This window comes from Rhinolophus hipposideros, assembly GCF_964194185.1.
Source record: "Rhinolophus hipposideros genome assembly, chromosome: 2".
Lineage (NCBI taxonomy): Eukaryota > Metazoa > Chordata > Mammalia > Chiroptera > Rhinolophidae > Rhinolophus > Rhinolophus hipposideros.
The window spans coordinates 107,957,955-107,970,172 of record NC_138048.1 but is presented as its reverse complement, the minus strand read 5'-3'; the positions used below and the strand labels follow the sequence as shown (position 1 = coordinate 107,970,172).

Genomic DNA, 12,218 nt, shown 5'->3' with positions numbered 1-12,218 from the left:
AGGACCGAGCTCCCTAGGACAGAAGGAAGGGAACAGCTTTCCCCACAAACATTCACTCAGTTCTCTAGTTTCCAAGGGCCAGCCCAAGCCCCCGCTTTCTAAGCCTGTGCTGTCTCCACTGGGGAAAACCCAGCTCTGGCCCCCATGTCATAGCCACGACTTCTATCAGACCTGGGGGTCGCGAGTCTGGACCCCGTGCCACTATGGCTGCTCTACCACACCTGGCAGGTGACCTGTGTGTGTGTCCTGGCACGTGACTCGGCTCTGTGTCACTATTCTCACACAGCCCTGTGGGCGAGGCATTATGTGACAGGTGAGGAAACTGAGGCACACGTGGTAAAATGACTCGCCCGAGGTCACACAGCCCAGGACTCGGGACCAGGTCTCCCCGTTTCTCCACCGTAATTAAGACATGACCCGGTGTTCCCGAGGGGAACTCTTCAAGAACAGGGATTTGTCACCTTTGTTAGTTCTTCCTCAGCCCCAAGCCCCTGTCTCCATGGATAGTAACTGAGTTTCACTGAAGCAAAACGCCAGCGGTGGTTCTGGGCGCTGGTTGCTCCGTGGGATTCAGTCTCTGAATTACCTGCTTGGGGGCAGGGCCCTGGTATCCACAAGGTTCTAGCCGGTGGAGACCAGAACGCTCAAAGATGTTCCTTGTCAGGGCAGCCTTCGAATGACTGCCCCTTCTAGGCCCGTTTCTGGGGTGTTTGCCCTTTCTGGAACGCTGCCCACATCCACAGCCTGGCCAGGCCCAGGGGTGTTATGGGTGGGTAGGCAGAAGGTCTGGCTGGAAACAGCTCCCAGGAGTTTCTCCAGGAGGATTTTTTTCACAGCATAAAATTGGTGCCCTCTGTTAGCTTGGGTGCACTCCCTCCCTCTGGGAACAGAGCAAACGCCCTGAAAATAATGTAGGAGTGGCTCTTCTCACCTTCCCACCTGCATTTGCCTTGGAGAGGGTGGGAAACCAGTGGCAGGCATTGCCCAAATCAGGTCATCGATGGCTCACTGAGTATAAGGGGCTGGGCCTGGAGAGTCCCACCGTGGGACACGGTCCTTGTCCCCAACTCATGCACAGTCTGGCCCCATCGGTCACTCAGTAAAGGACCATTCTGTGGACCAACTTTTGGGTGCTCAGATCCCGCCAAGCGGAAGGTTCAACTAGCCAGCTGCACCTGCTGCTGGGATGGCATGCAAAACCCACTTGAGGCTCCTGGAAAAGTCACTGGGTAACACTGGCAGCTCCCAACAGGATGCCCCAGGCAGAAAAGAACTATGGAGACACCACAGTAACTAGGACACCATACTCTCTCTCCTGCACGGGAAGGGAGGCTGTGAACGAGAGCTGAGATTGCAGGGCCGTACAGAGAGGGGCTGACCCCAGCTCCACGAGGCCTTCTAGAGCAACCTCTGATGGCCACCTTAACTTCTGAGCCTTAGTTTGTTCCTCTGGAAAATGGGTAGAATGATTCCCATATCATTTAGATATGCTGTTATAAAACAATTTCCCAGATTTGCCTTCATTTAAAAAAAAAGCAAGCTGGGCATAGGTGTATGGTAAGTTCCTATTTGTGTTAAAAATGTGCTTAGATCTAGAGAACATTCTGGAAAAATACCCAAGACCATATCAAACACAGACACCACTAGACTGGAGGGCGTCTTTAGCATTGTCTGATTTTAAAAACAACTTCACGTATTATATTTTTATTACAATGTATTGAATAATACACTACACTTATGGAAATGTAGTTCATGATAAAAATATTTTTTGCTGGATAAAGAGCAAAAAGGAAAGGACAGGAATGTGCCTTCCAGGAATTGTGAGAGAGCAATGAAATTGCACCTGACTCCTCAAGAACCCAGGGCTGATCTGGGAGTAAGTGGCCTGGGGACTCAAGTCACTGAGTAGGGTAGCTTCCGGATTGCTCCTGGCACGCGGAGCCTTGACCATTGCCCCCAGGCCATGCAGACGGGGGCTGACACAGCCCTGCTCCCGGACAGAGGAGTGTCAAACCCCAGCATCACCAGTGGGGTCAGCACCACCCTCTCCCCTTCATGGAGATGAGCCTCTGGGGCTTTACCATCAAGTCCAGGGAAAAGCAGGCGGGGCTAGTGCCAGAGGCAAAGGGTGTTCCCAAACAAACAGACTCCAGAATACCTGTGCAAACACGGGCATATAAATGAGACTTCTTGGCAGAGGTGGCACATCCACTGAGTGGCCGGGTCCCACAGAGCGCCCGTCATCATGGAGGCCAGACTGCTCTGGCTGCTGGCAGTGGTCCTGGCCTTGGCGTTCTCCAGCTCATCCGGGGCTCATGTGGGCCTGTGTGAGTACCTCTCTGACTTCTCTTCCCTCTACAGAAAGAAGGATGGGGTGGGGGCGGCTGGTGGCAGGGTGGGAACGCAGCACCAAGGGAAGAGGCACGGGAGACCCAGGCTTGGAGCTTTCTGTAGACTTGAGGAAGGCGATGGAGCCCCCACGTTAATTGAATAATTGCCATTTACCAGACACACACGTTTTCCCTCAACAGCCCTACATAACAGCCCTACATATGGGTTTTGTTTTCCTCATTTTAGACAAGGAAACAGATGCAGAAAGTTAATAACTGGCCTAAGGCAATCCTCCCCATCAGCACTGAAACCAGGATTCGAACCCAGACCTGCCTGGCCGGCAGCCAGCCCCCAGACCACCATCCCATCACCTGCTTTGCTAGACTTACGAATCACAATACAGGCCTTTCTGCTTTGTGTTGACACAGTCACAAAACAAAAGGAAAGACAAATGACAAGGATTACTTCGAGAACAATTCTGAAATTGTTTAGCCCTTGCATTGTAACTCCAAGCAGGAGCTGTGGCTGTTTCATTACCCGTGCTTTGAAGAAACGAGGGTGTTGCTTTGATCAGCTCACCTATGTAGCTGTGTCAGAGGCAGCGTTCCCAGACTTGGCACCTCTCAGAGTCACCTGGAGCCCAGGACGCTCCAATTACATGTCTCTGGATGGGAGTGGGGGTGGGCATCAGTGGTGGTGAAAGGTCCCCAGTGGGTCCCAATGTGAGCAAAGTTTGGGGACCATGGGAATAAGGACTTACATACTGGCAGCAATAGAAGAGGATTTAAGAGATTTCGTGTGATTTCTATTTTCCTAAGGAAAAGTTAGGTGACGAGGCGAAGGGGACGTACTAACTTTAGACGTCCAGGTTTGCTTGAAAAACGAACATTGGAGACTGGAGGATGTCAGGGAAGGTGTGACAAGCCAAACAATTTGGGGACAGGGAGGTACAGGAAAGAAGTGAAAAACTCAGCTTGCATTGTGATTTTCTCTATCGGATGTATATCTTCTGTTATACTTTTCATTTAAAAAGAAAGGGTAGGAGGAATTTTCGTTGATAAAACAGTAAAAGGGAACTTTGTTTCTGGGTTCAAGGGACCTGGTCCATGGCTTCTGCCCGCCGACGGGAACCCAGGCCCATGCTGACTTCCTGAGGTGCTAAGAGCACCCGGGCAGATGACCAGACTTCCTACAGAACATTTCTCTTTAAATATTTACACGGAAAAGGTGTCCTCCTCGAGCCAATGTGGGTGGGGGGAGTCACATCTTTGGAACTCAGGATGGGGGATGGAGGTGCAAACTTGCAAAATGAAGCCAGCAGACCAACCCCAAGTAGCGCCCTGGCAGCTGACTGGGCTTTTTCTGGCACAGCGGAGAACCAGTGTGCCATCCCGGGCAAGGACAGGGTGGACTGCGGCTACCCCGAGGTCACCGCTGAGCAGTGCAATAACAGGGGCTGCTGCTTCGACTCCAGCATCCCCGAGGTGCCCTGGTGCTTCAAGCCGCTGCAGAAGTCAGGTAAGCCAGCCCCACGGGCACCAGGCCCTTTGTGGGCCTGCGATGGCTCCTCCAGGTCCCCCTGGGCCCTGGGCCATGGCTGTCCGTTGGTGGACGCCTCAGTCAGAGGCTTCGTGTCCAGGGCAGTCAGCTGCCAGTGGCTGTCCCCGGCTGTCCTGTTGCCCAGAGGTTTGTGCAAAATGTAAAAGTAATCGTTTCCAAAAACTATTCAAAGTCAAGGTGTTATGTAGAAAGAACTAGTTTAAAAATTATCTTGGAGAGAAATGGAAAATACGTAGGTTGGAAAGGTGGGCCGACTTTCCAGGAGATATTCAGCAAACCAGCCACCATTATCTGTGATATGCAGATAGCAGACAGGTGACAGCACCAGGCCTGCAGCCCTCGTGTCTCTCCACACCCCGCCACCTGCCCCCACCCCGCCTCACCACGAGTGCACCCCTCCTGCTCCCTCCCTGGGTGGTGCAGTGGGGTGCAGGACAACTACTGGGGAACCCCATGTCAGCAACAGATGGTGTGCACACAGGTGGCTGCTGGGTGTCTGGGCCCTGTCGGCCCCACCCCACACATCCTGGGTGTGGAGGTCACCATAAGCCATCTGGCAGCCCAAGTGCCAGCTCGCCTCTAAAGAGGACATAGCTACATAAGGCGCCTTCCTGGAATCAGCACCCCAGAGGCTGCTCTTGCCGTTTGTCCCAGGATAATGAGGAAAGGGCTGCACCCCAGCTGGTCCGTAATGGGGTCACTGCCCACTGCCCAGGGAGGACCTCCTCCCCATTCCCAGCAGATCCAGGAAGAGGTCTAGATAAGCTTTGGGACCAGGAGGCAGAGCTGCCCATTGCCCCTTTGCTGGGTGTCCTTATTCTATCTGTTCCTCAGCCTGGGGTGACACCTTCTTTTCTGGACATGGGGTGGCCCCTGGGGCTTGGCAGGACACGTGGCTGTTGTCCCACAGGGTGAGGGACTCAACACTTCCCCAGTGACTTGGGGGAGAATGCAGCCTAAGGCGCTGAACTGGGGTCCTGTCTTGACCTTGAGAAGCTGGGTAGCGAGTGGGTGGAGAGCCGACCTGCTCCCGGTAATGCATCCTGTGCTTTGTTTCCAGAATGCACATTTTGAAGCCACGCCCACTGCCCCTGGACACCCTGGGAAGTGAACGTCCGCATTCAGGCACTGCCCGCTCATCTCTGCCTTTCTATCACCCTGCTCCTGGCAAGGCTTCGTCTGAAAGTTGATGTCCGGGGCCTAATGTCTTAAAGAATAAAGACCCATACTCAGCACGAGGCCAGGTGTTCATTCCTGAGACTTTATGTTGTTGTGTTTTATTTCTGCCAAGTTGCTCTCACTCCTTTCTCAACATTTCACAGGTGGGGGAAGGCAAGGGGTGTCATAGCATCTCTGACAGAGGGTCTGTCCCAGCCTCGGGAACAGGAAAATAACCCCTAAGTAGCTACACCACTTGCGAGGATGTTGCAGACCTCAGAACTAGGGCTGACGTGGTGGGGAGGGCCAGCGACCTTCCAAGTGGTCACCTCTACCTGACATTTTAAATGTAAGTTTCAAAAAACAAATTATTGAAGTCTTTCTTGGTGAAGGGAAAGCCATTAAAACCATCTTAGAAGCTGGCCCCTGTTTGCTATTTATTTGCAAGTCAAGTTTGTCGCGGCATGGAATTAATAACCCCTGGTCATTCACAAAAGGTGAAAGCATTCACAGACTCTACAAAGTGGTAGAGTGAGAAAACGTTTTATTAAAGTTAGGAAGAGAGAAAATGCCCGTGGTAGTGTGCAAAGAGGACGGCTGCCCCGGCTTGTAAGGAGAGAAACGCTGGGGTGGGCGTCACGGGGGCAGAGTCCAATGTCTAAGAGTGGACATCTGCACCTCGCTTCAGGTTAGCGGTTTCTTATATAGGAAAGGGGGAGTCAGGCAGGTTTGAGGGCTGACATCCTTCCTGGGGTCTGGTCTGTCCGATGTTATCTCCGGATTCTGGACTCAGACTCAGCCATCGAGGCCTGGGGCTTTTTGTCACCCGCAAAAACTACAAGGGAGCAGTAAATCAGAGTCCAGTGTCTGCGCACCTGAGGATTAAGACATTGTTCTTTTCCAGGTTAGGATGTTGTTAATTAGCCTTGAGGAAGGAACAGAGTTCTTCAGTTAATCAGTGAGGGGACAAACAAAAAGAAAACAGCTGAATATCAGGATGGATCAAACTGCAAACAGACTAGGTTTAATTACAGGTGGCTAGATAGTGAGCTACACGGTGAGTCACACTGCAAACTAGCTAATTCTTTTTTTTTTTTTTAATTAATTTTATTGGGGTGACAATTGTTAGTAAATTTACATAGATTTCAGGTGTACAATTCTGTATTACATCGTCTATAAATCCCATTGTGTGTTCACCACCCAGAGTCAGTTCTCCTTCCATCACCATATATTTGATCCCCTTTACCCTCATCACCCACCCCCCACTCCCTTACCCTCTGGTAACCACTAAATTATTGTCTGTGTCTATGAGTTTTTGTTTCTCATTTGTTTGTCTTGTTCTTTTTGGTTTATATACCACATATCAGTGAAATCATAGGGTTCTCTGCTTTTTCTGTCTGACTTGTTTCACTTAGCATTATTCTCTCGAGATCCATCCATGTTGTCACAAATGCTCCTATATCATCTTTCCTTAACGCTGAATAGTATTCCATTGTGTATATGTACCACAACTTCTTTATCCATTCATCTATCGAAGGACATTTTGGTTGTTTCCATGTCTTGGCCACCGTAAACAAAGCTGCAATGAACATTGGCGTACACGTGTCTCTATAGAGAAATGCAAACTAGCTAATTCTAACTGCATTATTGATTCCCTGAATCTCACCCTTACAAAGTTTAACCTCTATTTCACCTTGAGTGGATTTCTCTTGCTTTCTTCTGAAAATGGGCACAGCTATGTGAACAAATGGAGTAATTTCGCTGCGAAGATTCCATCTCAAGTCCTCAGGAAGTCTTATGAACCCCTCGAGAAGCACTGTCCCCACCCCCTATTCTGGGACACCAGGAGCGTTTCTAAGGCGGGAAGCCCACCCTGCACCCACTGATTTCAACATTTGCTCAGGCTGAGTGTCCTGTGCTGTTTCTGCTGATGGGACTCTAAGGACACAGAGACAAGCCTACCACACGCTCGTTCATGCCGCACAGCCATCAGAAAGCAGCGCTGCCCTCAGAGGGGGTCCTTGGTCGGAGAAGCCCCATCCGTTCCGCTGGCAGAGCTCCAGCTCCCTTCAAACCACAGCCTTTGTTTGGGGCTTGCACTTGGGGCCAGGTCCCTGGAGGTATTTCTATCCTTGTCTTGCAGATAAGGAACCGGTTCCATGGCCCCTGCTGAGAGGGACCTTGTCGGGATGTCCAGGTCTGAATCCTGAGCCCTGTGTTTCCCTTTAATGCCCAGCAGCTACACCTTCCAGGCCTGGGGGCCTTTCCAGGGACATCTCAGACCGAGGAACACCGATAGGGCACAGCATCTGCACTCAGGACCCTGCTGGGACCCGAGCAGGTCTCAACTGGATCCTTCTCTCCCCACAGACCACATCCAGACTTTGAGGCCAAACCTGAGCTTTGCAGGAGGGGTTTAGGGGTCACCCTGGGCCCAGGGCATCAGCCTCGTGTCAGGCCCCACAGCTGCTGCTTAGGCACTGCCCATGTGCCCAGATGATAAAGAGCTCTGCTCTTTCCCTCGCTACCCACCTGTGGCCTCCCCTCTAGGGCGGCACTCTCTGCACCCTGGCTGCGTGGCTTAGCTGTGGTGAGCCCCCACACACTTCAAAAGAGTCCCTTGCTGATCTCTGCCGATCTCTGCCATCCCTGAGCCCGGCCCTTTCAGCTCTGGACACCGCCCACCACCGTGTCCCCACCCACCCCTGGACTGCCTGGCATCTGCCACGGTGCCCAGGGGGGACGGGTCCCACCCCAGGACCTGCAGCTGGGGGCCACCACCCTCACCACTGACTGCAGAGCTGGCCCCATCTCCATGGCCGCAGCTGTCCCTTCCTTAGCTATGACAATGCTTCTGGCATGTTTTCAATGGTTCACCACTTACTCTTACTGCCCTGTGTGTGGTGGTTTGGGTTTGTCACCATCCAGTGGAAAAGCATGACACTGGGAGGTTTGTCATGTGAGGTCTGGTTGGAAGAGCAAGACTCCCTCTGACGTGGCACGTCAGTCCCCACGTGTAAGCCCCCACGCCTGGGCTGGGCCTGGCGACGGCCATCGTCCCGCCCGAGGGACTCCATCCTGTCCTTCCTCTCTGACTGTCCTGAGTCATATCTATTCATATCTGTCATATCATGGTGGCCCCCTAACCGACCCCAAAGATGTGCAAACTGCCTGGGAATGGCGGTGCCACCTCAGCCCCAAAGGGCTTCAGCGCGTGCTCCCTTGCCCCTGGGTCCAGACTTCTGGAAAACTGTTGAGGTTCCCATCCTGTGGCTCAGGAGTCCCTGCCCCGTGGCCAGGCATCCCAAGGGTTAAACAGCTGCTGGGGTTTCATGCTGTGGCTGTGGGGCGCTCAGGGGAGGCTCCCCAGGAAGTATGGGGACACTTGCTTCCCACGCTGGTTGCACAGCCCTGAGGCTGGGGAAAGAGCCAAGACCTGGGTCAGTGAGAAGGACAACCTCCCACCTTCGTGGCAGAAGGACCCTGACACTTGTGCACCTCACCCTTCTCAGATGGAGCCCGAGGCCCCGTGAGCTTCTGTCACCTTCTACCTGTCACTCAGTGGTCACTGCTTTTACGGCAGGACCACCGACATGTATAGAGCATATAGAACGTATTCTATATGTTGGATTGAGGTTTGCAAAACAAGTTGTTTACTAGTAGGGACAGGACTATGGCAGCACATAGGTGAGACTGATAAGAATAAGGTGGTGGTAAATATGTTTATGTTTTTATGTGCAACTGAGCGTGACAAAATTGAGTGATAAACACATTCACTTAAGAGACAAACCACTTCTGGTGCTCACCGAAGGAGCAAACATGTCCAAGGAAAAGAGGATAAAGGCAGAACTCCGGGGGCAGACGGGCGGCCCAGTGGGTTAGAGCGCGAGCTCTGGGCAGCGGGGCTGCTGGCTCGATTCCCACGTGGGCCAGCGAGCTGCGCCCTCCGCAGCTAGAATGAAGCCAATGAGCTGCCGCTGAGCTCCCGGATGACGCGGTTGGAGTGCGTCCTCTCAACCACAAGGTGGCCAGATCGACTCCAGCAAGGGATGGTGGGCTGCGCCCCCTGCAACTAACAACAGCAACTGGACCTGGAGCTGAGCTGCGCCCTCCACAACTAAGAGTGAGAGGACAGCAACTTGACGTGGAAAAAGTCCTGGAAGTACACACTGTTCCCCAATAAAGTCCTGTTCCCCTTCCAAAATTTTGAAAGAAAGGAAGGAAGGAAGGAAGGAAGGAAGGAAGGAAGGAAGGAAGGAAGGAAGGAAGGAAGGAAGGAAGGAAAAAGAAAGAAAGAAAGAAAGAAAGAAAGAAGGAAGGAAGGAAGGAAGGAAGGAAGGAAGGAAGGAAGGAAGGAAGGAAGGAAGGAAGGAAAGAAAGAAAGAAAGAAAGAAGGAAAGAAAGAAAGAAAGAAAGAAGGAAAGAAAGAAAGAAAGAAAGAAGGAAAGACAAGGCAGAACTCCAAAGCAATGCCATGAGTGGCCCAACTGGGGGCTCCAGCTAAGACCCTCTGCGAGGCTCTGAGCGAGACACTCCGGAACGTTCCCCTGGGATGTTCACGTCTGAGTCCTCTGTGAGGTACAAGCCGCGACACTCGGGGACTCTCCGAAGTTCTTCCCTGCAAGACCAGCCCACCTCAGACCCGTTGTGGGCCCAGTCATCTCTCCTGGACCAGGGACCTTCTCCACCTTGATTGACTCTGGGACTTGGTTTGTTATTAAATTCTATTCTGTTCTGTATAACCTGCACTTACCATAGCCTTGGCCTCTGGAGGGACATTGGCTCCCAAATAAAGCTGTGTTACTCACTCTATCTGAACCTGTGCGTCAGGACTTTGTTCCCCACTCGCGTCACGCAGGGACACAGGGCCCTGCTGAGGGGTTAATGTCCCCTTGGTTTTCAGGAAGAGACTGAAATGTGGCGACTGCCTTACAGGTGCTTGCGACACGACACCACCTGGGGGGGGTCCTCCCCCCTCCCAGGTGGCGCTTCTATTCCATGGTCCCCCGTTCAGGACCCCAGTCTTGACAGTGTGCTTCCCTAGGACTCAGGGAGACCCCAGGCCAAGTTCAGAGGAGGAAACCACCATCCTCCCAGCACAGGAGGCCCTTCCAGTGACCACCCTGCCCAGGAGAATTGTCCACAGGTGGGGGACTGGAAGGTGGGGGCTTAATTTTCTTGTCCTGGGACTCAAACTTCTCTCTGTTGTTCCTGCAGGGGTCAGGCTCGGCTGTCTGCCCCATGTGTCCTGGGGAGCCTGGTCAAGGTGAATGCTGGCCCCTCCCCCAAAGCCAGTGCTTCAGGAAGGTGCAAGCAATGGACGTGGACAGTAGAATCACCTGGGAAGTTATAAAAAGTCTCAGGGTCTCTGTGGTGGGCCCGGCCCCAGTAACGTCCAGACAGGCAGAGAAGCCTGGCCCATCCTCCTGTGAGGGCAGGGACCCGCACGTGACGTCACGAGCACAGCGCTTCAAACTAGAGACGCAAATGCAGACCCAGGGTTCAAGATTGTTCCTCTCCAGGCGGCATTCAAAACTAAACTAACAAGCAAAACCTGTGGCTCACTTGTGCCCACAGGGTCTCTGGGCCAGACGACCACAGACATCTGGGGACCCCACCAGGCCACTTTTTAAATTACATTAAAATATCCTTTATCTTGATTACTGAGTTTGGGGCACCCCCTTCAATTTCGTGCCTCACCCTAGCCCCACGGGAGTCTGTAACATTCTCACAGTGAGTTCACAGCCCACTGACCACGATGGAGTGACACACAAGCCCACGGAGCGGTCCCGTGTGACCTGGTCCACACCACGTGGTGAGCAGCAGCCCCCTCTGCTGGCTGACAGGAGTAACTGCGGCTTCCTGCAATCCCAGCTGTGGCCTGGCTTCACGCCTCCCCTTCTAAACCCGTTTGTTAAGATACTCAGCACCCAACCACCTTTGCCTCCAACAGCATCCAATCCTGATAAGCCCTATTTCCCTGAACCTCCCCAAACTCACGCAACACAAGCCCAATCCTATAATAAGTCCTTTCCAACATCTTGCTGAGAGCCTGTGATGTGTGGTGTTCCTGGCTGCCACAGGTCCAACCCAAGCTGACTGCACGTCTGCTCCCGGGGTTTTTGGCGGGAGGGTGTCAGCACGACCCAGGCCAAAGCCTTGGTGAGGCTGGTGGGGGCACAGGGACACGTGGTCTCACCCAGTGGTTCTCAGTGGGCCACAGCGGACAGCTGGAAATCGGCAGGCACATTTCCGAGTGTCCCGTGAATAGGGGAGGGGCATTACTGGCATTGAGTGGGCACAAGGCCAGAGATGGCCAGTGTCCTAAGGTCTTTCCAACACCGTTCGGGACGCTCAGGGCAGCCACAAACCTGTGTAGGCGTAGGACGATCTCGGGTTAAGATTTAAGCACTTTTACCCTGAAACTTATGATTAACACCTTAGGCTTATTGACCACAGTCTCAGTTGTCTACCAGCCTCCTGCAATCATTGTTCCTGGGTTGCTGACTCCACCAGAGAATCACGTGGCCAGAGGGAAGGCTCCATGCAGACCCCCGGAACCATCACATAACCTTTGGAGAAACGCCCAGATTTTTCCCTTAAATACCCCCAGCTGGTCTGAGAATGGAAGGTAGTTTTTGGAGGTGTTAACCCGCTGCCTTCTCAGACCCCCGGTGATAATAAACGCTTATTCTATGACACAGCTCTTGTGTCGGTCTATTGGCTGAGCGGAGCAGGCAGCACGAGTCCAGCTCAGTGGACCTCTGGTTTCATAAGTAACAATGGCTATGGCTGCTGTGTATCTCTCCAGAGGGAGCTGTAAGCCGTCCCGCTGAACCCCCAGGTTCCAGAAGGGTCTGGGAGGGCACCCCAGATGTCCTGGAACCCTGCTTAGATGTGCTAGCCCAGGGGAGCTGGAGGGAATGGATGTGTGGAGCGGATGTCTGGGGCAGGCCCACCCCAACCTCCTGGGGCTCACTGAGAAGTGCCCCAGAGTAGGTTAGGAAGAACCCTGCCCTGCCTGTGGGAGCCAGGATCCCGGGAAGCCCCCAGCTCCCTCGGCAGGGGAGCCAGGACAGAATTCCCTCCAAAGTGCCTAAGTGGGGGCTTTAAGTTCAGCAGCAGGGAAAAGTCAAGTCAGTGTTTTGCACGATCAATGTTTTCAGTGA

At 53.0% G+C, this 12,218-nt stretch overlaps 1 protein-coding gene across 1 annotated transcript; it reads left to right on the top strand.

Annotated features, from left to right (window-relative positions):
- Nucleotides 1–2,245: 2,245 nt before the first annotated feature.
- LOC308510343 (trefoil factor 3-like) lies at nucleotides 2,246–4,806 on the top strand (the record flags this gene model as incomplete). Its single annotated transcript, XM_081079613.1, has 3 exons — nucleotides 2,246–2,327; nucleotides 3,703–3,849; nucleotides 4,802–4,806. The coding sequence occupies 3 exons, from the start codon at nucleotides 2,246–2,248 to the stop codon at nucleotides 4,804–4,806; spliced, it is 234 nt and encodes a 77-aa protein (XP_080935739.1).
- Between the last annotated feature and the right edge of the window lie 7,412 nt (nucleotides 4,807–12,218).